We start from the raw sequence: 27,019 nt of genomic DNA, 5'->3' as shown, positions 1-27,019 counted from the left end.
CCACTTATTCCAGAAACATTATTTTTAGCATCTAAAAATATAAACTTATTTATATAGCACTTTTCATAAAAGCGATGTAGTTCAAATCCTTAATGAAATAATAGGAGATTAGCAGAATCACTTTGAAATGTTTTGTTAATGAATGCAGCAATATGATTGCATTCTCTTTATGAAGACAATCAGTATTTAAATGTGTTTTGCTAATTGCTCTTTAGTGGTTGAGAAATTTCAGTCAAATAGTTCCACGTAACTGAAATGGTGTAAGTGTAAAATACAAATTACACAGTACAAGTACAAAGTACATTGATTATCAAAGTATGTATAGTATCCAACCTTGAGATTTTTCCGTCTTACGAGCAGCTACAAAACAAAGAAACACAATAGCACTCATTTAAAAAAAACCTACACAACAAAGACCGTCAAACACCCAACGTGCGAAAAACAAACAAATGACGCAAATAAAAGTAAACAAGTAACACGCAGAACTGCAAGGTCCACGAAAGCGAGATCACAACTATGGAGCCAGTTTCACCACTGCAGCCGGTCCAGGCGCCCGGTGGTTGCAGGTTACAGTCACAAGGTCAGTTCAGCAAGCCGAACACTGCCCCGTCCCTCACCCCCCGGCCCCGACCTTTTCAATCTGGCCAAACATTGACTCATCCCTTACTCTCAGGCCTGGGGCCTGCCACATCGAGCTGGCCCCAAATCCGCTTCAGCAATGGCTGCCGCAGCCATGTAACTTTGAGCCTCCAGTTCACTGAATCTCCCAGAACACCACATAAATACCAGGTCGTACAGTCAGTTCAAAAGCACAGCTCGCAAAGGGAAATTACTGGCTCTTGATTGCAGCGATCATAGTCCAGAAAAAGTGTGGTAAATATAGTAGTTAGTAGTTTTGTTTGTTGCCAGCAAAGCTGTGTCTCACCAGTGCCATCTAAAATAAATCCTGTTCTCTCATTGCACTTTCTCTATAGGTTACATTATTAGCCAAAAGGAGATATACCCCAGTAAATTTTGGACAAGTACAATTTTCAATGTAAAATCACAATGTGCTCCATGCTATTCTGTGGGACCAACAAAAAATGTTTTTAGTACAGCTTCTTCTGAATGCAGCTTCCAAATAATCTATAGATAGTTTTAGTTATAATATTAAGATTTGCTTAATATAATTTTACAGTTAAAATATTTTAACCAGATACTTTAAAGTTGTAATGGTATAAAATCACACTGGTATTAAATAAATAGGCTTCAGTCTCCTAGGTAACCATCTGGAAATGAGCGCAATTCCAAACAGTTCAGACTTTTTTGAGGTGTCTGCAAAAGTTATAGAACTAATAAAACTATAAGATGAAGGAAATTATTTTAAAGCAGACATGGTAACTGACATTGCAGCCTGACTGTGTAGGAGTTGATGGAAACCACAGGGATCCTTCGCAAGCACATCTGAGAGCAGGTTGTACAGCTCTTCAGGGCTGCTGAGCTGGAGTCCAAGATTCTGACATTGTGATTCGTAGAAACATAGAAAACCTACAGCACAATACAGGCCCTTCGGCCCACAAAGCCGTGCCAAACATATCCTTACCTTAGAACTACTTAGGCTGACCCATAAGCTCTCTATTTTTCTAAGCTCCATGTACCTATCCAGGAGTCTCTTAAAAGACCTTATCGTTTCTGCCTCCACCACTGCCGCCGGCAGCCCATTCCATGCAATCACCATTCCCTGCGTAAAAAACTTAGGCCTAACACCTCCTCTGTACCTACTTCCAAGCACCTTAGAACTATGCCCTCTCATGCTAGCCATCTCAGCCCTGGGAAAAAGCCTCTGACTATCCACACAATCAATGCCTCTCATTATCTTACACACCTCTATCAGGTCACCTCTCATCCCCGTTGCTCCAAGGAGAAAAGGCCAAGTTCATTCAAGTTACTGTCATAAGGCATGCTCCCCAATCCAGGCAACATCCTTGTAAATCTCCTCTGCACCCTTTCTATGGTTTCCACATCCTTCCTATAGTGAGGCAACCAGAAATGAGCACAGTACTCCAAGTGGGTTCTGACCAGAGTCCTCTATAGCTGTAACATTACCTCTTGGCTCCTAAGCTCAACCCCACAGTTGATGAAGGCCAATGCACCGTATGCCTTCTTAACCACAGAGTTAACCTGCATAGCAGCTTTTGAGTGTCCTATGGACTCGACTCGGACCTCAAGATCCCTCTGATCCTCCACACTGCCAGGAGTCTTACCATTAATACTATATTCTGCCATCATATTTGACCTACCAAAATGAACCACCTCACACTTAACTGGATTGAACTTCATCTGCCACTTCTCAGCCCAGTTTTGCATCCTATCCATGTCCCGCTGTAACCTCCGACAGCCCTCCACATTATCCACAACACCCCAAACCTTTGTGTTATCAGCAAATTTACTAACCCATCCCTCCACCTCTTCATTCCTCAGGGAGTGGTGAAAGTTACCTGGATACTTTGTTCCAAGAAGTTGGTGGGACGAGCTAGAAAAAGATACCACCAGAGGTTTTTGCAGACCCAAGCGGCCTCTTCAAGTTCGTTTGTGAAACAGCTTCTTCTTCTTTTCTCATGTCCTTCTTTTCTTTTCAAGGCGGCTGGGGTCCTGTTGGAGTCTGTGATCTACAGCTGCAGCTCATACCCTGGTTCTCCATGAGCGTGGGTCCCTGAATCGCTGTGCGTCTTGGCGTTTCAGTATCCTCAGCTGCAGTCTGGAAGATGTGCACCTTCCGGGTGTGGCCCTGTGGACGACCTGGTTCTTCGCTGTTGTCGACGGTTGAAGCATCACAGGGGACTGAACCTTGAGAGAGCAGGCAGTGTGTGCTGCTGTTGGAGGAAGGCCCTTGTACTCGAGTGATTCTCTCTCTCTCTTTTGATGGTGAGTGAGAGCCTGTCGATCCTCAAGTTGGAAGATTTGGAGAAGCGAGACGGAAGATTGTAACATCAAAACAGCCAGCTGCTGGTCTCCTGCTCCCATCGTTGCAGGAGGAATTTCTCTCTCCCTCACTAGTGAGCGAGAGAGAGAGCCTGTCTGAGATACTAAAATGTTGGGATGGCTGTAGTTTTTGATGCATTCTAGATCAAGGTCTCTTTGGGGGCTTGCTTTCATGGTGGGGGATGGAGGGGCCAGTGCCTTCGCTGGTGCAAGTAGGGGGAGGGGGGGTCAATGCTTTTCTGTCATTCATTCTTTGGGCTTTTTTCTGTTTTGTGGACGTCTGTGAAGAGTAAGAATTTCAGATTGTATACTGTATACATTCTCTGATATTAAATTCAACCATTAAACATTCCTAGATCACGTACTGTGGTATTGGTTGCCAAGACAGGCAGGAGGATGTAACTATGTATGACTCAGATATGTGAAATCCATAAGATGGTATTAATTGAGAGGTGACCCTTACACTTGTCCACCAATGTGAATGAGAATAGAGACAGTGGAGTAAATGAGAAAACTGAACATAATATCATGGAAAAGAGGGCCAATCAAATGGGGGAGGGGGCAGTGCGAAAAGGAATTTAGTGGTTAAGGGGACAATAGAAATTGTTCTCAGCAGTTGCAAGTGCATGACTTAAAGCTGTATTGTCTACCAAGCACGAGGGTTAAGGACATCTTACACAGGTCTGGGGAGAGGAACTTGGATTGGGAAGGGAAAGACACAGTTGTTCTAGTCTACGATGGAATGAGTGATAATAAATGAGAGATGATTTCAATGAATGACATAAGCTTCTTATGAGGCTTGACAGAGTAGACATAGAATTGAAGTTTCTCCTGGACAGGATGTGTAGATCCATGATCACAGTCCAACTGTGCACTTTTGTTCTGATTGTGTTTTTGTGTAAAAATTGTGTATCATTTCTGTTTTACTACATTTTTCTTGTGAATGCTGCTTAAGTGATGCAAGGTGCCTGTGGTGCTCGTGCAAGCATGATTTTCATGTACTTGTACATATGACAATAACCCAACTTTGACTTTGAAAGTAAGTGGTCAGTCATTCAGGCAGCGTTGAGAAGAAATTTCATCACTCTGTTAGTTGATATTTTGAATCCTATATCTATGAGAACTTACTTCGATATAAAGGCTCAGCTGTTCTTTATATTCATGACAAAAATGAATAGATTTTAGATATTTATGGAATCAATGAACAGAGGCTTCTGCAGGTAGATGGTGGTGAGGTGAGAGATCACTAATGATATCACTGTTTGACAGACCATGCAGTTCAGACTCAATGGCTTACCTGTGTTTATGCTTCATATATCCTTACAGATAGGACAAAGGGGTTTCTACTTGTAGACCACAGGCAGTGCAGTCCAGATTAAAAACAAGATTCCCAAGGAAATGATCACTAATTTACTATCTGAGCCATATGCAATTTGCCATCGGCTAAATAAGATCAGAGAGCTGAATGGTTCAAGGACTGCTGTGTGAGAAATTGGGTCCCGTTCATGAGGTACTGACACCAGTACTGGGGAAAGCAGTTGGCATGGTAGTGTAATGGTTAGCTCAACGCTTTACAGTACAGAGGTCCCGGGTTCAATTCCTGCCACTGCCTGTAAGGCAGTTTGTACGTTCTCCCAATGACTGCATGGGTTTCCTCCAGATGCTCTGGTTTCCTCCCACAGTCCGACGAAACATTTAGTAGAATAATTGGCCTTTGTAAATTTAATCTGTGATTAGATTAGGATTAAATCGCAGGATTGATAAATGGCATGGCTACTCCACGCTGTATCTCAATAAAGAAATAAATTATATAACCTTAGCACTAAATTATATTGGAAAACAGTTTTGCACCCCAAATCCTGATAGATCTCTTGAACTCTAACACACAGAGACTCTCTGGTCCAATGTCGCACTTCATGAACTGAACTAAATCAAATTCAAAATCAGTGTTTTTGATACTAAGCCTGCACATTTCAGAGTCTGACCTAAACTGAAAATTTATTTTGTGGGGTTGGGAGTGCCTAATGTTATATTAAAACTGAATCATATAGCAGTAGAAAGCCATCTTAAACTGTTTAACAAAAAATAAACAATTTGCAGATTCAGTCAGTCAATTTCATACCTTCATGCAGCTGAGTGAAAAATAATTCAGGCTAATATGCTGTGGTGAAGATGGAAGATTTGTATAAATCTTGTGCATGAGCAGAGTGATCCTGCATGAAGTGAGCTGAGAAACTCACAGATAATGTCCAGTTACTCTGGGATGCCAGATTTATTAGAATTAGACATTGTGAAAAGGCTCCTTTCAATCTTTCTCAAAGATCTCTGAATGACTTTGAAGTACATGTCAGGGGTGAAATAAATTCCAATAGACTTAATGGGGAATGAGCTAATTATATTTAATATGACAGCAAAAGGGAATATATGGTTTAAGTTTTCAGCAGTTCTTTGATGGCTTGGTATTAATCCGCACTGACTTTTAGCAACTACAATAGTTGCAATTTTTGTACGAATATTTGTGTTAAAGTAAAATGACACATTAAGCTTGTGTTCGTCAAAGGATTATTTCTAGTTTAATTCAAGTGCTTACAGGGCATTCAGTGTTGGAAGGTTTAGGGATGTCATTAAGGAACCAGAGTATTGACAGGTATACGTTGGGTTTACGTTGATGAGCAGACTCAGTGTCACAGCCATATTGACACAAGAGATACAAGAGCAGAAAGAACTGATGGAATAAACAGACCTGGAAGTTTATAGATAAATGGCAGCAAATGGAGGTTAGACTTGGCATATCCCACAACAGAGGAAAGGAAAAAAGATATTCCATCCACCTTAAAATGTTTCACAAAGAAAGGCTCAAACCCAGAACGTGCAGAAACTTAGTCAAAACGCTGATCCTCGTTATAAGAATTCCAAATGGAACAGATTGAGCAAATCCTAAAATGGCACCTCATGAATTTACTAAAAGAGCTGTGGATGGTCAACTGATTATTTTCAAGACTGAAACAAGCACTTGTTTTTACCCAAGAGATTCTGCAGATGCTGGAGATCCAGAACAACACACACAAACTGCTGGAGGAACTCAGCAGGTCAGGCAGTGAATGGGAGTGAATAAACAGCCAATGTTTTGAGCCAAGATGAAGAGACTTTGCCCAAAATGTTGACTGGTTATTCATTTTCATAGATGCTGCCCGAATTCCTCCAGCAGTTTGTGATATGGTTCCCATATCACCTTCCTCCTTATTACTCAGATTCCAGTACAGGTAGCCTTTGTGTTTCTACTTCACACTCCTCTAGCAGTCTGCACTTTCATCCTTCCCTCCCCCGATTTGACTCCTTTATGCAGTTACCTGTTTTGTTCCACACTTGAAATAACAAATATACGAGACTGCAAATGAAGCATAAAGCTACTGGATAAACTCAGAGGGTCAAGCAGCATCTCGGCAGAGGCATGGACAACTTCCAGTCAATCAGAACTGAATGGGAGGGAAACGGTGGAAGGGGAAAAGGGGAGAGGTGGCCCTGGACCCAGTGGGAGATCGGTGGACTGAGGAGGAGTGAAGAATAACAGGCAGATTGAGCCAGTTAGGAAGAGGACGAGTGGAACTGGGAGATAGAGGTGGGTGCATGACAGACTGACACTTGGAGCACACAGTTGTAAGCCATTTTAACGCCCCTTTTCATTTCCACCTGTCCACTCTCCCAAAGCGAAGCCAAACATAAACTAGAAGAATAGCAGCTCATATTCAGCCTGATTAGTCCACAGCTCACTGGTATGAACAATGGAATCCCCAGTTTCAGGTAACCTGCTTCCCTCCTGTCCCTTTGTCTTTGTGACCCACCCACAATCCTACCCTCCTCCTACCACAACCAACCATTATCCTACCTACTCCATCTGCCCATCACCCACACACTCATCCTGTTGGGTTCCCTGTTCCCTCCCTCAATGTGCCTATCTGCCCAGCTTCCCTCCCATATTTGGCTCCCTTCTTTTACCCATCTGTCTCCATCTACTAATCGACCCATTCTCACCTGGCAACACACATAAACGTTGCTGGTGAATGCAGCAGGCCAGGCAGCATCTCCCTCTTCCTAGAGATGCTGCCTGGCCTGCTGCGATCACCAGCTGCTTCTATGCGTGTTGCTTGAAATTCCAGCATCTGCAGATTTCCTTGTGTTTGCCATTCTCACCTGTATTCACTTATTGCTTGCAGCCTTTACCTCTTTATACTGACTATCTTCTCTTATCCTTTCAAAATTAATAGAACATGGGAATTATCCAAACGCCTTTTTTAATAAGACACTTCCAGCCACTTGGGGTGATGCAGTGCTAAGTTACACAAAATAAACCTTCAAATCTCTGGAGCTCTTCTGAAGCATTAACAAACCTAATTAACTACAGCTGAAGTTTTACTTTTATTCCCTGATCAGTTACAAACTCACGTCCTGGAAATGATCCAATTTCTCAGCCTCGCGGCTCACTGACGCAGGCTCAATAAACCAATTGTTTGGAATCAAATGACCTTGCCAGGTGTCTCAGGGCTGGGTGTGTCTGTACCTGCACCACCCCTCACTCCTAGCACTCCTTCTCTGCCATCTGCCCCACCCCTCCCACCCTCACCATTCCGACATCCTTTGCTCCCACCAGATTTACAAACTCGCCCTCCACTCCACATTGACAAATACAGAAATGGACAAAAGTATTAGCACCTTAGCGTGCTCTCTCTCGCTATCTCTCTCTCTCTACCTCTCTCTGTCTAAGACTTTTGCATTGTACTGTATATCTCATTCAGAACTGGAAGACAGAAAAACACCTGTACATTGTAACAGTGAAATCTCAATTCAAGCAACAAACATGAGACCAATGTTGTAATGATTGACCATGAGAAACAGTTAAGATGAGAGCTTTAATTGACTTCCCCAATACTATAATCCTTCTCTCTCTCTTTCCCAAGGTGTGGAAACGTCTCATCTCAGTTCAAAATAACCAACTCATTATCCTTAGATAATATCCATTGGTTTGGGGGGATAAACAATTTCTAAGCATTTACTCAGTCAAGCATTCCAATTTATTGACCATACCACGGAACTCCAGAGGATAAATAGGCCTATTATACTGTATTGCTTAAGCAAAAGAATGCCAATATTGTCAACAGAAATAATTAAAATAGACAAGGAAATTTAAGGCTAGCTTCCAAAACAAGCAGACTGCTCAGATAAACTAAAGCAATTCCCATTTCAAGGTTGTCCCACCAGAGGCAAATCCAAATGACCTCACCTTCATGTCCTAGAAATGTTTTCTGTCACTTTTATTATCTCATGGTTAGATGCACATCAAATACTAATAAAATAAATTCTTGACTTCCTCCCTAAGGCTTCACTGTTGTGCTGATATTTTCCGACAGCTGGCCCTCACACTTTGCTATGATTACTGCTGTTGGCTTGCACGCATTGGGTTTGGACAATGGCAGATTGCAAATGGCTGGTGACAGATGGAGAGGAATCTGCCCTCAACACCTTCATTTCAGAACAAGTGAACACCATAAATTTCTGAAATTACGAAGATGTCAATTCAAGACAAGCAGACAGAAGGACATATTTGAGAGCCAGATGGACTAGCACATTACTGCAATATAAATTCCATATTAAACTGTACTAAATGTCATTTGTAAGCAGGTTTAAATTAATGCATTCTTCCAACAGGGGCACCTTTTAATGGCAATCATATTTTAACACATTAATCATTGGAAATGAGTTCTCTACAGAATTATGAAGTTTATTAAATTAAAATTGAGATAGTGCAAAGAGGCAGAAGGTACAAAACAACAAATGATGAAGATAAGGGGATTATTGAGAGCAAACCTTCACTGTAGCTCCAGGGAAGAAAAGCCAATTGCCCGTGTCGACTGGATCCAGGTTATCTTCCAAGAGCGTCTGCTTGTGGGCAGCATTGATGATCAGAATGTTATCCAGAGCCCAGCAGGCTTCATATACCTGATTTGCTTGGAGAGATTCCTGCGCCCATTTAAATTTGATATTTTCGCCTTTGGCATCTTGGGGAAGATAGATAATGTGGATAACGGTGTTGGTGTTGGACGGAGCTCTGTAATGTAGAGATTAAATGCATAGGTTATTTATCTCTTGATGTTCTCTATATCTTTTACCTTGTAGCTTTCTTGCTCTTATATATCCTCAGAAATGCCTCAGAGCAACATAACCACCCATGCTACCTGGTAAGTTGTTCCTCAAGGAAGCCTGCTCAAACTTTCTCAGAAAAGTACTTTGTAAATCATAAATTCCAAGGAAATCAATAGCAGGTGATGCCATGCTCCCAAACTTAAAAAATCGTGATCATTAACAATGGAGAAAAGAATGAAATATTCTGGTTAAAGCTTTCTAAAATGTCTAGAAATTTTGAGAAAACGAATGTTAAAACATTTTGAAAGACTATAAAGCACCTACAACGTGTTTGAATTTATTGAGTTAAATATACATCAATTACCAAAGATATTCCTCTCCCTTTTACAGCTGTTCCTCTCCACTGGAATGAATAGAGTTACTGTACTGTACCTGTACCAGTCCAAACTTGTCACAGATTAAGTAGACAGCTGGGAAATCACTGAACTTCAAGGAGTCCAACATCAGGGTGCATTGTACTTAATAGCAGCAATCACTGCTTAAAAGTCCTCAGCTTATTCCTCAGGTACAAACATTGATGTTCACAGCTCTGTGAGGAATTCTTCCAGTTCATTTGAGGCCATTATCTTCTCATCGCTTAACTTTGTCAACGAATTTAGAGTTCACAAGGTGAAATCATGCAAATTGGTTGATGCAAATTTTCTTTTCATTATTTTCATCTTTAATTGGTGTATGTAACTTAATGTCCAACTCTTCTTCCAGGCCATATGGCAAGGGTATATCACCAGAAACTTACCCCACTCAGATACAGCTCTTTCTCATCCAAAGCCTTTCAAAATACCCTAAAACCTTCAAAAAACCGAGATTGAAGGTATATTGAGATTTGCTGCGCCCGCTGATACTTCCAGTGAAGGCCTGAACTGTCGTTGTTGGCTTTGGTAGGTTGGTAGGTGTGATTTAGAGAGCTGGTATGGTTGGAAGTGAGTGTTGATATCAGAAACCAGCAGCTGTTCCACTGAACAAGGCTAAAAGTTCAATGCCATGACAGACAAGTGAAGGCACAGAAATTACTGGCCAGTTTACACCACTCAGTTACTTATCCTGCTGAAAGAGAACCTCACCCATTGTCACCACTTGTATCTGCGTGTTTCAATTTGTATCTTAGCGTCAATGCAGAAAATTGCCACTAACTAGTGGGGTAATTTTATTTTAATGATATAGTGCTTATCAATGCAGTGCCAGATGCTCCAGTTTAGAAATAGAAGAATTTAAACCACTCAGTCTGGTTCTTGTAATTTTTGTAAAACGTCTTTTCTTACATTTTTTCCCGCTTCTTTTTGTCACTTCATTGACAAAACTTATTTCTCTCTCTGTATTGCTTTTGAGCCTAATCCCAAATGTATTTAATGAGAGAGATGGTCTGGTAAGTTCACTGTGCTTGATCATACTCAATTCAGCCCACTGGTCAGAGGGCATTCTGTCTTTTATTTAAACCCTTACTCTGTGTTGGTAAACCCTGTGTGGGTCCGATGCTCTTGGGATCCTGGTGTTGAGATGTGTAGTGTATCGTTGCCCTAAAAGCAACCTAAAACCCCACCTAAAACCTCTTGACAGGCGGGAAAGGGGTGGGGGGGGGGCAGAGCCTAGCCTCTTGTTAAGGTCTGTACAGTTCAAGCAGCAATTTTAAATGTCCCCAACTAAATAATTAAAATAAAAAAGGAGTAAGCCATTTTTCCAGCTCTCCCATTCAATAAGGTTCATCCTGTATCTCAAAATCATATTCAAAGGTTCATTTATTATCAAAGTATACAACTCTGAAATTCTTCAATTCTCCAGTTAACCATAAAACCAAGAAAGAAAAGAATGGCAGTTTGATCATCAACCCCAAATCCCACCTCCCCACAAAAAAAAAAGAAAAATGGAACAGGAACATCAGCCCTGCCAAATTCACTCTCCCGCACAAACACTGATCAAAGTGGGTCAGGCACATCGACCCCCAAATCTCATGTCCTGTACAACATAAAACAAACAAAACAGATCATGCACATTGTCCCCCAAATCCCTCCTCCCACACAAAGAAAATGAGCAAAGCAGACCCGGCACATCGACCCCAAAATCCCTCTTCCTGCACAAAAAAGTGAACAAATAGATCAGGCACGTCAACCCCCAAATCTATCTTCCTGCACAAAATAATGAACAAAACGGATCAGGTATATCGACCGCCAAATCCCCCTCCCCGCACAAAAAAAAAGGGAAGTTTGGGTGAGAAAACATAGAATATAGAAACTATAAGACTGAAAAATAAGAGTCTATAGTCCACAGTCCGCATCCAAAATGTAAACAAAAAGACTGAGCACAATCTTCCCATACCCCTTAATGCATTTTTGTCGAGAAATTTACTTAGCTCCTTCCTATTGCCTTCTGTGGTGGTGAATTCCACAGGTTCACTATCACATGAGTGGAGTCATTTCTCATCTCAGTCTTCAAAGTTTTACACTATAATCTGAGTCTGTGACCCCCTTCTAGACCCTCACAGCTGGAGAACCCACCCTCTCACTTGTTAGACCCAGCCAGAATTTTGAAAGTTGCAATACAATCCCCTTTTATTCTTTTAAACTCAAGACTCTAGAAACTACAGACATAGTTGAATTAATTTCTCATCCTATGACAAGTTCCACCATCTCAGGAATCAGTTGGTGAACTTTTGTTGCACTTCCTCTATTACCAGTAAATTATTTCACAAGGAAAACCAAGTGGCACCCACCAAGACAGAATAATTGTTGTGAAACACCTTTGCCCTTGTATTCAAAATCTCATTCACTTAAGATCAATGTATTATTAGCCTTGTTAATGATCTACTGCTCCCACAAGCTTGCTTTCACTGTCTGGATCTTAATCTCCATGTCAGGACTCCCAATGTAAAGAAATGGGGATTCACATCCTGCATCAGGTTCGACCAGATTCAATGCAAAGAGGTGGATCTCTCATTGTTCAGGTTCTGTCACTGGAATACAGAGATGGGGTGGAGTGACAGTCACATTGGCTGCATAAGCCAAGGGTACAGTTACCTGTGAGCAGCTAAACAGCACTGGTTCCATTCACGGCTACCAGCCAGGCCAGAGCCAGCTTGGTTCCAGCTTGTTTAAAGGTTACAGTGGAACCAGTGAATGAAAGCAAAATTAAACTTGTTTATTTCAGAGACAGGATAAGTTCAGTGAAATTACATCACGTAGACTTAACAAAATGGACTGTGTATTTGAGAATACCTATAAGCCTTAAAATTCTGTGCGTTCAGTTGATCAATGTGGCCCTGCACCCAGAACAAATAAGAGAAAACAAATAGGTTCATCTGACAAGTCTCTTAGCAGCTGCTTCAATGACAACACTGAAGGACTGGTAAAGGCCTCCTATGTACTGCATGCATGTGAACAGAAGGGACTAAGAAGATAAAAAAAACATAATTGGTGAGGAATGACTCTTTAACCCAGAAAATGCCACTATACTTTCCAAAGTAGTACGTCTTCAGCCTGGTGACTGTGCCATTAAAAGGTGTTCAATTTAGTAAATATTATGTCATGACTGTAGGGGAATGAAAATGAGCAAATTATTTCATTAAATAAGCCCATCTAAATTAAGAACCATTTCTGCTTGTAGTAGGTTTTCCCCAATTCTTTAAAATTGGTCATAGAGGGAAACCTGTCAATCATCACTCAGCCTGATCCTGCTGATGAAAGAATCTGTCACTTATTCTAACTATCAACTTCCGGTTGCACAAACCTGATCCTTTCCAAAACAATCCAATCGCTCGAGGAGTTCTTGGAATAGAAGACAGCGATACTGGGATCAGTGTAGCTATAGCGACAAGTGCCAGACCCTGTAAGCCAGATCAGGGGAGAAAACAAATAGCATCAGGAAACGATCACTTGTCGGCATCAGCAAGCACAGCAGAGTGACCTTCTGCCGCCCCTCTGTTGGTCTTTAGATGTTGGTGCTTTTGATTTATGATGAAATTATTGACTGATTTGTAGTTAAATGTAAATACTGAATTTTGCATCATTCATGACAGATGTGATGTATTGATAATAAATCACAACCCTGGAAATCATCTGTCACATTCTCCCAGAGGGAAGGCTGAATAAATTGGAAAAAAAAATTAGGAGCTGGTAATGCAAGTAGTTTCTCTTGCTTCAATTGCCATTTTAACAGCTCGGATGCATACTTCCTTTGGTACTTTTTGAAGATTAATAAGTATATCAGTCAGGATAGAATTCTGATTTTCACTTCAGAAAAACCATAAACATGCATCTCCTGCTGTCTCCAATTTAAAACCTGGTCCACACCAGCAATCACATTTTACTATGCCATTCAGCACAGCTGCAAAAATACATTGTGCTATGAACAATAACAGCTTTCAACCATAAATTAACCGGGAGCATTGACTAAACAATGCAAGGGCGTCCTTCTACTCACTGTAGTTGACTGTTCAATGGAGTTATGACAAAAGTGCCGTAGATTTTGAGTTAAGACACTTTGATCTGGTCTTGGTGAATGATGGAGTCTTGTACTGCAATCACATTCAGCTTTCTATAAGTCTTTTCTACTTCAAACTTAATAGAATTTTATTTCTCCTTGAGATCCTTGCATGCATTCAAATGAACAAGTCAACCTGAGGTCTTAATTGTTTCTCTTCCGCTGAGCTTTTCCAGCATTTTATAAGCATAAAATTCCACCTCCTGCTCTCCAATGTCTATCTCCGCCTTATGTGTTCTCAAGACAAGGCCTTCTTCTCCGGAGCTTCTGGTATGTTGTCTGTTTTCCAGAAACGTGGCTTCTTTTCTGCCGTGCGGCATGGAGACCTCACTTTCTATCCTCCATTTCCCCATGTCTGTTCTCACCACCCACCCCCTCTCCATTCAGAACAGCACCTTTCACCCCACCAGCCTTGCCATCTGGCATACTTAATGTGATTCCACCACCAGTCAAGCCTTCTCCCCTCCCTCCCTCAAGAGGAACCACTCTCTTCACTTTCCCCTATAACGGTAGGAAGTGCAACATATGTTCCTTCATGTCCTGTCCTCCACCCTCCATGGAACTAACCAGTACTTCCAGGTGAGGTAGAGATTCACCTGTACCTATTATAACCTGGCCTGCTGCATTTGTAATGTGGCTTCTTTTACATCAGTTAAATCAATGCAAATTAGGCTCAGTTCTGCAGAGTTTCTGTGCTCTTTGTGCAATGACTATCTTGAGCTCTGTCTGTAATATCATTTTAATGCTACATTGACCAGTCTGTCTGTTACAGGATAAACACAAATTGGAAGAACATCACATATTATACTTGGGAGCTTACAACACAACAGGATGCACATTGAATTTTTCAGTTTCAGATAACCCTTATCCCTGGTGTTCTCCCCCAACACACCCTCTTGTCCACCTAATTTTCTTCTCCCTTTGTTCATCTTTCCCATCCCATCCTCCTACCACCAGATTCTATCTGTCCAATACGAGGGGTGATTGATATGTTCGTGGCCTGAGGTAGAAGGAGTCAATTTTAGAAAACCTAGCATATTTATTTTTCAACATAGTCCCATCCTACATTTACACACTTAGTCCAGCGGTCGTGGAGAATACGGATCCCTTCTTTGTAGAAGTCGGCGTCTTGGACCTCCAGAAAGTGGTCCACAGCAGGGGTGATTGATAAGTTCGTGGCCTAAGGTAGAAGGAGATGAGTTATTAACTTTCTGCATAATCACTCAAAGAGTTGAACTGCGTTTGCATGTAACGAGAGCTGTATAACTCTTCTCCTTCTACCTTAGGCCACAAAGTTATCAATCACCCCTGCTGTGGACCACTTCCTGGAGGTCCAAGACACCGACTTCTACAAAGAAGGGATCCGTATGCTCCACGATCGCCGGACTAAGTGTGTAAATGTAGGAGGGGACTATGTTGAAAAATAAATGTGCTAGGTTTTCTAAAATTGACTCCTTCTACCTTAGGCCACAAACTTATCAATCACCCCTCGCATCTCCTCCCTATATAGTTCCCCCTGTAACTTCCCATTCCTCCACCACCCCACCCTTATATTGCTATAAACCAGCAATCTTTCCTCTTCGCTCTCAGTGCTGATGTAGGGTATCAACATGAAATATTGATTTACACCTTTTGCCTCCATAGATGCAGCTTGATCCGCTGAGGGCTTTTAGTGTCCTGATTTACAGTATTCTAAAAACTCATTGCATTATCTTCCAGTGTGAAGTGCAGTTCAGCTCAGGAGAGTTAAAACGATGCATCATTCTTCCACCTGCTCTTGGTTAATTCACCTCTATTGAACACATTCCTTCTGCACAATGCTCTATTAAGCTGCCTGGTTAGAAATTGATTTTGTCTAGTGACAGAAAGCAGCTCATAAATATGAACATGGATGCTACTAAGCCACTGTGATCCACTCAAAATACTTCATTCAGCAGTGTGTAGGGCTTTCCTAAAACCAATCTCCTTACAAACAATATAGGATTGGTGCTTGTTCTTGAAGTTGCACCAGACTCCAAATGTCAGAAGATAATTTTCTTAGGGCTTTCAGGCACCTGATATTCTTGCCGCCTGATATGTTATCTTAATCTATTGACTGGCTGTAATTCCTATTACTATTAGGTGATGGTGGCCTGAAGCTATAATTAAGTACAAATTAATCACAATTTTCTGACAGGACTGATTTCTGCATTAATTATCTCACTTTACATTGCAGATACGGGTTCTTTATTTAGAACTTTCTTTTAAATTAATGATGTAAAAAAGACTCCTTTGATAAATCACCTTGCTCTTTTTTTGAGAGTCTCCAAAAAAAAAAATCAAATGTTTCAGTAGTGGTGTAATTTTCTATATCCATTTCCTAAAGCTTAAAGCAGGATTGAAAATCCAGTAATGATATGTGTTGGTATTTTGTCATTTCACTTTCTTCTTGCTCACAGCTCTGCTCTGTGCAGATAGTTGAGAAGTCAATTCAGTTTGTATTTCCTCAGGTATTTGAACATGGGTAGATTGCTGCACTGCATAAGAGGCTGATAAGGAGCTGAAGATATGATCCACATTCACAAGAACCTTCTTTATGATCACAGGCTAAAATCGAGTGAAATGGAACTCTGTTTCCTCAGTTAAATGATACATGATACAACTAGGTGAAGAAGGATCCTTAATTTAACAGGGGAACCAGAAACAAAGTACTTTAATTCATATTCATGACTTCTTGATTTCAGTGCCTTTGGGGACCTATGAGTGATGGCCATATTAAAACACAAAGGGAATAGTGGTTAAGCCTCCTAAACCTCTCCTGCTTAGATTCTGGTAGCAGATTGAAGGGGGCGCAAATTACTTGACAACTCTCTCAAACAAAACAAAACAATAAATAACAGGATGAACATTGATCATTGTCAATGAAAAAATGTTCAGCAATAAATTTTAAAACAGCAAATTAAAGAAAAATATGACAAGTTAACAACTTGTCCGACACAGGATTAAAATGACAGTATTTGGCAGTTTGCTTGGACCATACGCTAAATAAGCGTATGCACAGAAAAAAGAAACTTTTCCCATGATTTGGCTTGATATGTATCACTTACAGGTTACCGATCACCTTCCCCACTGAAGTAAATACTAAATAAAATGGGCAGGAGTTAAGACCCTAAAAGAAGATTTGGTAATGAAAAGGTTAACTATATTATTAAAGAAATCTTGTATGTTGAATTTCCATGAACCTTTTACAAGAGGAGACAAAAAGAACATTTCAAATAACTGCATTTGAAGTCATAGCTCACTAGAAATTGGAAATGTTGAACGGAACAGGTCCAAATGTCATCTAATTTGTAAACAAAACTAATTATTTCATTTAAAAACACAAACACGAGGAAATCTGCAGAGGCTGGAATTTCAAGCAACACACATCAAAGTTGCTAGTGAACGCAGAAGGCCAGGCAGCATCTCTAGGAAGAGGTACAGTCGACGTTTCGGGCCGAGTCCTGATGAAGGGTCTCGGCCCGAAACATCGACTGTACCCCTTCCTAGAGATGCTGCCTGGCCTGCTGCGTTCACCAGCAACTTTTAAATTATTTTATTATTTGTTCCTCAGAAACAAATGAAACAAAATTAAGTATAATTCTATTTAACTTGGTCTATAATAGTCCGCATTATTAAGGGAAAGTTTACAATTTGGAATGCCACATTTGAAGATGTTACATAAAAAGAGCGACATAATCAAGAGCCGAAAAACTATATTTCTATGTCCATAAGCATCTATTTTTGACAAAAGGTATCCATATGCAATGCTCATATTTAATTTACTGATCATCTGGAATTTTTACTGGCAAAAATATTAATTTGTGCATTAGCATTGATGGTCTAACTTACAGAACCACATCCCATATAGATGAATGTGAATGAAAGATTATTTTATTTTTACATAAACCTGTTTTGCTATGCATTCTTGAAAAAAAACTGTAAATAAGTGACTGCTGCTAATTTATTCATGGCCACAATTCTTCAACTAAGTATCAATGGAAATGAAACAATAATAAAGTAAATGAAATGAGGAACAATATGCCTCTTTATTATAATTGATGGTGCCCTAAATTTTCAAATAGCTTCCAGCAGTAACCCAGCAAAACTCATTGGGAAATGGGAGAAATCTATTTGGACTAAATTTCTACCAACCACCAGCTGCCAGTCAGCCTGACAGGGGCAGTGGACTCCCTTATGGCACACAGTGACAACCTGCTACTGTTCATCAAGCTGGACATGGCATCAGTCTCCCGGGTTCCTCCTCTCCTCCACCCACTAACAACAGGTTTCAGTTGTTTCGCTTTCTCTTTTGTCCAGACAATGCATTTCTCTAGCAGGGGTTCCCAACCTGGGGTCCATGAACCCCTTGCTTAATGGCATTGGTCCATGGCATAAAAAAGGTTGGAAACCCCTGCAAGGAGACACACAAGAACAGAGAGAGTAAAAAATGAAAATTGAGGATGGGCTTTAAGAGGAAATTATTATTATTATTATTATATTATTATCGGGATTCCTTTCATACTACAGCTTTATTTTCTCTTCACCAATGTTTGAAGTTGGATCCCAAATCATTATCCCTCGGAGATGTGCAGAATTTGGTGGTGAAAGTGACAAGTGGGTTTCTGTTGCTGCTGTTAGTGGGCCGATGCTGGAGAGAGATGCAAATAACTCACTCCCTATTTTATGGAGTGTTATTATCTCTGACTATTTATAAATGCCATCACATTTCTTGTATAGTAATTGATATTCTGGAAGATCAATTTTGGTTACAGTATATTAAAAAGAAATAAAGATACACTGGCAGAATTTTCTACCAGACGTCTTGTCTGATGGATACCAGAAAAAGTTCCTAAGAACCTTAAGTGGTATCCTGTGAGTGGGTCAATGTTTATAGGAGGCTACACAGCTCTGTGAATTCCTCACACAAAATAGAGACAAAGTGCCTCAACTCCAAACATCCTTCTGGCACTTGCTTTGAGATCTTACAAAGTGCCATGTGAAATATCGTGGAGGGAAAGTCTTAGATTCCTGCTTCAAAACTATACACGATATTCCAAGTGTAGTCTCACCAATGACTTGTATAACTGCAATACAATGTCTCTACTCTGAAACTCAGAGCCTCCACTGATAAAGATAATATGCAAGAGGGGAAGGGGAAGGTCCAACACAGACAGCATCTCATAATTCCACCTTGGAGGTCTACAAATCAATGATATAATTACTAAATTTTCCAATCTTTGTGAGCCCGGACCCCTTCTGTTCCATTCTCACTCTCTCTCTCTCCTTCCAATCCATCTCCAGTCTTCCCATTTTTTTCTCCTTTTCCCCATGTCATCCCTCTGCCCCCACCCCCAATCATTAGCTTTGTCTGTTTCTCCTTCCTGCATGTTACCTTCATGAGTTGAGGACGAGTTTCAGAGTAGGGACATAATGTTGCAGTTGGTGAGATCATACTTGAGGTACTGTGTAAAGCTTTGGTCACTCTGTTATAGAAAAGACATTGTCAAGCCGGAGAAAGCGCAGAAGAGATTTACAATGATGAGCTCAGACTAGAGGGTCTGAATTATAGGTAGAGATTGGTTATGTTGGATTGTTATTCCTTGCAGCATGGGAGAATGAGAGGTGACCTCAAAAGTTTATAAAACCATGAGGGTGTGGATAAGATGGATAGTCAGTCTTTCTCCGGGGATGGGAGTCCAAAACCGGTAGGATCGGATATAAAATAAGAGAGGAGAGATTTAAAAGATCTTATTTTCACAGAGGACACCGAGTACCTGCAATGTGCTGCCAGACGAAGTGGCCAAAGTGGGTACAATGACAACATTTAAGAGGCATTTGGATAGGTATATGCGGGTCGGGTCATCAGTCCTGGTTGACAGCTCATCTAGGAAAAGGAAAACTCTGATCTCAGACCTCTGCTGCCTTACAGCTATATCCACTCATGGAGACGGCTTCGGGAGTAAATCCTGAGGAAAAACACTGGAGCTGGAATCCCTATGTTGACTTCAACACTGACTGGCAACTTCTGCTGGTGCCAAACTGTATCAGTCTCTGCTATTCCTTTGGATTCGTCAGTTGCACAGAGAGGGGAAGCCTGCTTTGTGGGCAACAGCTTGCTCTCCATATCGTCAAGTTGTGATAACAACTTGATGCTTAATGTCACCAAAACCAAGGAGATGATCGTGGATTTCAGATGGTCTCAGCCTGAGCACACACCCCTCAGCATCAGCGGCTCCACAGTGGAGAGAGTGGAAAACATTAAGCTCCTTGGGGTGCAGATCTCGGACAATCTCACCTGGTCCAGAAACACCACTGGGATTGTGGAATGGGCCCAGCAGAGATTGTACTTTCTGAGGAAGCTTAAACAAGCATCACTCCCCACTAACATCTTGACTACATTCTACAGAGGCATGGTTGAGAGTGTGCTAACCTTTTGCATCACAACCTGGTACTCCTGCTGCAAAGTCTTGCAGAGGGTGGTTAGGGGAGCAGAGAAGGTTATTGGGGTCTCCCTACCTTCTGTCCAAGACCTCTTTCAGAGTCGATGCCTCCAGAAGACACGGTACATCATTAAAGACCCCTCACACCATCTCCATGAACTGTTTGTTCTTCTGCCATCAGGCAAACATTACAGGAGCATCAAAACTAAAACCACAAGGCTACTAAACAGTTTCCTCCCACAGGCAGTCAGACTGCTAAATAGTTGCTCTACCTGACTCTGCTTTGGACACTTTTAACTTGCACTGGACACTTATAACTTGATTTTAACTGACATGTGGCTGTTGTGTTTTTCTATTTATTATGTTTATTATTTAGTGTTGCGTTTGTTATGTTATGATTGCAATGCTCCCGGGAAATGCTGTCTCATTCTGCCCTGCAGAGCTGATGTATGATTAGAATGACAATAAAGTTTTTTGAATCTTTGAATCTTTGAGTCATGCCCTGGCTTGTGTATCAACTGATGATGCTGCACCAAAAACATAGACAGCTGGCACACAACATCCATGGTTGACCCCAACCAATGGAGGCCTCATGCAGGGGAAGAGCTTGGAGGGTTATGAGCCAAAAGTGGGCAACTGGGACTAGGGAGGATGCTGTAGCTAGCATGACCATTTGGGCTGAAGGACCTGTTTCTGTGACTCCTGGTTCTATCCTCCTACTACCCACCACTTTACCAACTGTATCTATGCTCCCATCTGGTTTCACCTTTTCCTTCAACTCTCCCCTAATGGTTTCCATGATCATATTTTTAATCAGGTTCTAGCACTAGTAAACCTTGTGTCCCCACTTATCACCCTCCAGCAGTTATCTCCACCTTCACTCTCCTCCTTACCATCTATCTCTCTCTGCCATTCTTTTCCCTTTTGTCTGCTTACACCTATCACCTGCCTTCCTCTATTGCCCATCACAACCTCTCCCCCTCCCACTACATCTACCAGTTGTCCACCAATCACTTAGTAGCACCTGTCTCATCCCTCCCCCTCTCCTCTTCATACTGACCATCTCCCTTCTATCTTCCCCGTCCCAATGAAGGTGCTCATCCTGAAATGTTGACTGTCCATTTCCCTCCATAGATGCTGCCTGGCCTGCTGAATTACTCTAGCAGCTTATGTGTTATTCCATATTTCCAGCACTTGCAATCTTTATTGTGTTTCCAGTTATAAGATAAGTAATGGAACAATTTCATTGAAATATAACATTTTCCCTTAAATACTTCTCAAATATAAATTTATGGGCAACATATAGAATATAGTCAAATATCCATTTAATTAATGTGTGAAGTCTTGAGCTTAGGTCCCTGCTTTTCCCGAAGAGTTCAAAATACTTCCACTTTATTGGTACTTCAATGCCAATTGGGCTATTTTACGGAAGAAGCAACTTCCATCACTCACCAATGGAGAACTGTAGAACAGATGCTGTAGTTGTATTGAGCATAACAGTGGTCTGGAGAAAGAAACAAGAGAATTACCAAAGTACATATCCTGTCCTTAACTGCAGAAGATAATAGAATTTAAATGGTCTTTACTTGCTGCCTCTATAAAGTTCAGTAAATGCAGTTCAGCTTTCAGTGAAGAAATTTGTTTCCTAGTGGTGCGAACAGACAGACTAATTGAAGAAGTCCTTATTAATGCATTAGAATTTAAATTCAGACTATCAAACCAAGGTTGGAAATCAAATTTTAATTAAAAAGTGAGAGGAATGTATGAAAAGGATTTAGATCCTAATGTTTGCTCTTTCTTTCAGTCTCCATATTTAGACCCAATCTGAAATTCCCATTACTCTCAACATTCACTGAATCTGGAACTGATCCAATGTTCTTTCTAATTAGGTTACTGCACAATATCCTTAAACTTATCTTTTCCCCAGAATGCCATAAACCTATGTTGAAATTTCTTTCTATTGTAAATCAGGAAATAGTTCTCATTTTAAATGTTTTTTTTACAGTCACCTAATTTACTTTGTTAGGAAATCCTTATTAATGTTGGTCAAAATTAACACAAAAATAGTTTTGATATCCAGAGAACAAACCAGATATTAGTAAACGTTAAAGCAATAACCTAACATTCACTACACATTTAATACTTGTTGCTAGCAAGGAATGTGCAAACTGACAAATGAGATCGGGTGTTAATAGTCAATTAGGAATTTAATCAGTGTGCCTGCACTGTTTTGCATCCATCAATCCCACAGGTCTGGCAATTGGTTCATTTATCATTTGAAATGACTGCTATTCAGAAGATAAATTGAAAGAATTCACAAGACTGATTGCGGGTAAATGTTTATGACTGATGAATAATCAATATTTCATATACTATATGTTGTGTTGCATTGGGTGTAGTTTATGAACTGAGAAAGCTTTCTTACGTGTAATTTTGTTCTATTTGGAACTGCATTGCATCTATTCAAATCCATCTTATGTGAAGCAATTATTAGCTGCTGGAGGAAAGAGATCCAATTGGAGCAAATTGAAAACTCAAACCTTTGACAATCCTTTAAACCTTGCACACAGCTGGCTCATAGTTCTGCACTATAAGCTCTGAGTCTTAACAAGGCTCAATATTTAGTGGGAGTAAGCAGGTAAAGAGTGCAAATTGAAGAATTCTTTACGAGCATCCTACATTGGTTTTGTTAAGAATATTGTTCCAACATGACTGAATATTGCAAACTTTTCAAGACACGATAATTTAGCAACTTTTGTCCAATTTATTTTATAAACACTTTCATTTGTTTCCTCTTTCTTCATCTCCATTCTTGAAGAAGTCGAGGCTGTATTCTCCTTCAGGGCAGTTCCTGAATTCCTAACTCAAATTCTGAATGTGGTTTCTATTTCTTGAAATAGAGGCTCACTTATGGTCAGGAAGGCTCCTATATTACTGCAGGACAGGATATTCAGGTGTCTCTACAGTAGATCAACCATCCCAAGAAGATGACTGATTATTCTGCTGGGAGCAAACTACTTAAGGTTTCTTTCTAAACTAAAAAAAGTCGCTTTTTGATCTGGAATAGTTTCAGCCATGAGGGACCTGAAATATGAGTTTCCTTTTGTTTTGGTTTCTCTCATTGCTTCAAAGCTAGAGATGGGTTATTGACAATGTTTCATGATACACAGTCATCCAATTTCCAGCAGACTCCTGCTTTGGTGACAGAAGAGATAGGATACCGGGAAACCATCCCATTTTATGGAACTGACACCCCCATTATTGACTTCCATGAGCAGCTCAAGGTCAGGAAATGGATTTAGCTGCCGGAATGTTGAGATACTTTATGGACCATGGTCATTTACGGGATTCCTAATTCTTGTCTGTTTCAGTTTCATAATTTTAGGATGTTTAGTGCAATTGGACACACTTCTCACAACAAGGATGCTGAGAGCTCACCCGAACTGCTCTTCTGGATGTGATCTGCTGAAGCACCAGGAATCTCATGATCTCATGGCACAGTACATTTCCCACTAGTGTACTGGTGGAACTCAAGATAATTTTCTCTTGATGTGGATGATCATGAAGATTAGGTGTGATAACCATTCATCAGTTGCATCATGGCATTTGCAAACCAAAACATTGCACTTTGGAAAATAGCCAAAAAGTTCACTGTAGTAGTTAATATAAAAGCAAGGATGTAATGTTGAGACTCTATAAAGCACTGATGAGGCCTCACTTGGAGGATTGTGTGAAGTTCTGGCCTCTTATCTTAGAAAAGATGTGCTAAAATTGGAGAGTTAAAGGAGGTTCACGAAAATGATTCCAGGATTAAACTGCTTGTCATATGAAGAGCATTTGATGTGTCTGGAACTGGAATTCACTGTAACTCAGAAGACCAAGGGGTGACCTAATTGAAACCTATCAAATAGTAAAAGACCTTGATGGAGTGGATTTGGAAAGGATGTTTACTGTGGTGGGAGAATCTCACACCAGAGGACGCAGCCTCAAAATAGAGGGGCGTCCTTTTAGAATGGAGATGAGGAGGAGTTTCTTTAGCCAGTAAGTGGTGAATCTGTGGAATTCTTTGCCACAGGCAGCAGTAGAGGCCAAGTCTTTATATTTAAGGCACAGAATGATAGATTCTTGATGGGCCAGGGCATGAAGGGATATGGCGGGGCGGCAGGAGACAGCAGCTGAGAGGAAAAATGGATCAGCCATGATGAAATAGCAGAGCAGACTCAATGAGTCAAATGGCCTAATTCTGCTCATATCTCATGGTCTTAAGAATAATTACTCAATCACTTTTATAAAATAGCATTTTGGAAATAATCAAAGATTAGCTTTTAATTTTGTAACTTTTTACGTCTGTGGTAAAATAATTTTAGTGCCAAGAGTTAAATTGGTGGTCGCATTGTCCATTACATTGGCAAGCATATAAATAAATTAACACTGAAGGACAAAGAATAAAATTTCAATCATAAACTGAAACACAAACCCGGAACAAACATAAATTGCTGGACTTCTTGTTAGTTGGTGATCACTGAAGAATATTTGAGAAAATATATAAATGTCACATCTTTTCACAAACACAAAATACTCTGCAGATGCTGGGGTCAAAGCAACACTCACAACACGCTGGAGGAACTCAGCAGGTCGGGCAGCATCCATGGAAACGATCAGTCAACGTTTCGGGCCGGAACCCTTTGTCAGGCCTGAAGAGGGAAGGGGCAGAGGCCCTATAAAGAAGGTGGGGGGAGGGTGGGAAGGAGAAAGCTGGTAGGTTCCAGGTGAAAAACCAGTAAGGGGAAAGACAAAGGGGTGGGGGAGGGGAAGCAGGGAGGTGATAGGCAGGAAAGGTGAAGAAGGAATAGGAGAAAACACAATGGGTAGTAGAAGGAGGAGGAACCATGAGGGAGGCGATAGGCAGCTGGGGGAGGGGGCAGAGTGACATAGGGATAGAGGAAGGGGGGGAGGGAATTACCGGAAGTTGGAGAATTCTATGTTCATACCAAGGGGCTGGAGACTACCTAGACGGTATATGAGGTGTTGCTCCTCCAACCTGAGTTTAGCCTTATCATGGCAGTAGAGGAGGCCATGTATGGACATATCTGAATGGGAGTGGGAAGCAGAGTTGAAGTGGGTGGCTACTGGGAGATCCTGTCTGCTGTGGCGGACGGAGCAGAGGTGCTCAACGAAGCGGTCCCCCAATCTGCGTCGGGTTTCACCGATGTAGAGGAGGCCGCACCGGATGCAATAGATGATCCCAACAGATTAACAAGTGAAGTGTTGCCTCACTTGGAAGGACTGTTTGGGGCCCTGAATGGTGGCAAGAGAGGAGGTGTAGGGACAGGTGTAGCACTTGCGCTTACAGGGATAAGTGCCGGGTGGGAGATCCGTGGGGAGGGACGTGTGGATCAGGGAGTCGCAGAGGGACCAATCCCTGCGGAAAGCGGAGAGGGGTGGAGAGGGATAGATGTGCTTAGTGGTGGGGTCCTGTTGAAGATGGCGGAAGTTGCGGAGGATAATGTGCTGAATCTTTTCATCAGTGGATATTCTCATATTCAACAGTAAATGTGCCTCCACACTTGTTAGGGGTCTGAGGAGATTTGGTGTGACACCAAAGGCCCTTACAGATTTCTATAGATGTAGAGTGGAGAGCATTCTGACTGGTTGCATAACAGCTTAATAAAGCCCAGGATCTCAAGTGGGTGCAGAGAGTTACAGCGTCTGCTAACTCCATCGTGGACACAACACTTCCCACCATCGAGGACATCCTTAAGAGGCAGTGCCTCAAGAAGGCGGCATTCTTCATTAAGGACCCTCGCTATCCAGGACATTTCCTCTTCTCATTATTGCCCGTAGTCCCACACTCAATGATTTAGGATCAGCCTCTTCACCTTCGTCACCAGATTTCTGAATGGTCCAAAAAAACTAGCTCATTTCTGAATGGTCCATGAACACTAGCTCATTATTTGTTTACTTTGCAATATCTATTTATCTTTGTAGTTGACAGATTTTTATGACTTTGTACTGTACACAATAAATTTAACATCATATGTCAGTAATAATAATTCTGATTCAGAATTTTGCTCCCCAAAATTTTAAAGACTGGAAAATGAGAAGGAACATTATGTTTGTAACTTACTCTACCTTCAGCAGGCTGATGTTACTTAAGAGTAAACCTGTTTATTCTTGACCAAATCCTTATATAATTTTCTTATACTTTCCTGTTGATCTCTTTTTAAAAGATTTGGAAGAAGTAGTTAGTCATTTCAGGGCTGAATGACTTTCTGACTTTCAGAGAGATTTGCCTTTCTATTCTACTTTGCTTTCTCTAATATCAGCAGTCCATTACCCTCCATAGATGCATCTTGACCTGCTGAGTTCCTCCAGCTTTTTGTATGTTGATCCCTTTCTATTTGTTGTTTCCCAACGTGAAGATAAGGAAAAAATAGCTTCAAGGAATAAGCTGGATGAAATTTGTTTTACCAAGGGAACAGAAGTCATTGAGACCCTTTTATATTTGGTCCAGATTGGAATGAAATTGAAACAGCAGGTTAAAAAAAGAGTATATTTTAAACTCCACTTGGGAACAGATTTCATGATATATCCTAAAATGCAAAAAGGCTCCAAAGAGGTAACATCTGGCCAAGTGAATGGATAAGGACATGGCAGATTGAATGTAATGAGGGAAAAGGAGGTCATCCACTGGTAGAATAATTAGAATGACGCAGTATTCTTAAATGGTAAGAGAATAATAAGTATTGCTGTTCAGAAGGATCTGTACATAAATCACTGAAAGTTAATAAGCAGGCGCAGCAAACAATTGGGAGAGCATATGGTATATTAGTCTTTATTGCAATACGATTTGACCTGAAGATAAAGGCAACCTGTTGGTGAGACAGGATTTGAAATATTTTTACATATCTATATCCCTAAACTTGGGG

At 41.0% G+C, this 27,019-nt stretch overlaps 1 protein-coding gene across 3 annotated transcripts in view; it reads right to left on the bottom strand.

Moving 5' to 3' along the window:
- Positions 1-27,019, bottom strand: part of LOC140186845 (reelin-like) — a 319,577-nt gene that overhangs the window by 176,876 nt on the left and 115,682 nt on the right. For all 3 annotated transcript variants that reach the window (XM_072241501.1, XM_072241502.1, XM_072241503.1), the window contains exons 8-10: positions 21,543-21,594; positions 12,877-12,973; positions 8,824-9,064 (exon numbers count right to left, since the gene is read on the bottom strand). In XM_072241501.1, coding sequence (XP_072097602.1) covers positions 8,824-9,064; positions 12,877-12,973; positions 21,543-21,594 — 390 coding nt within the window. The remainder of the gene's footprint in view (positions 1-8,823; positions 9,065-12,876; positions 12,974-21,542; positions 21,595-27,019) is intronic.

The sequence above is a fragment of the Mobula birostris genome, chromosome 23, assembly GCF_030028105.1.
Source record: "Mobula birostris isolate sMobBir1 chromosome 23, sMobBir1.hap1, whole genome shotgun sequence".
In the NCBI taxonomy this organism is placed as follows: Eukaryota; Metazoa; Chordata; class Chondrichthyes; order Myliobatiformes; family Myliobatidae; genus Mobula; species Mobula birostris.
The sequence above is the reverse complement of the archived record's forward strand: the minus strand, read 5'-3'. Positions and strand labels throughout refer to the sequence as shown.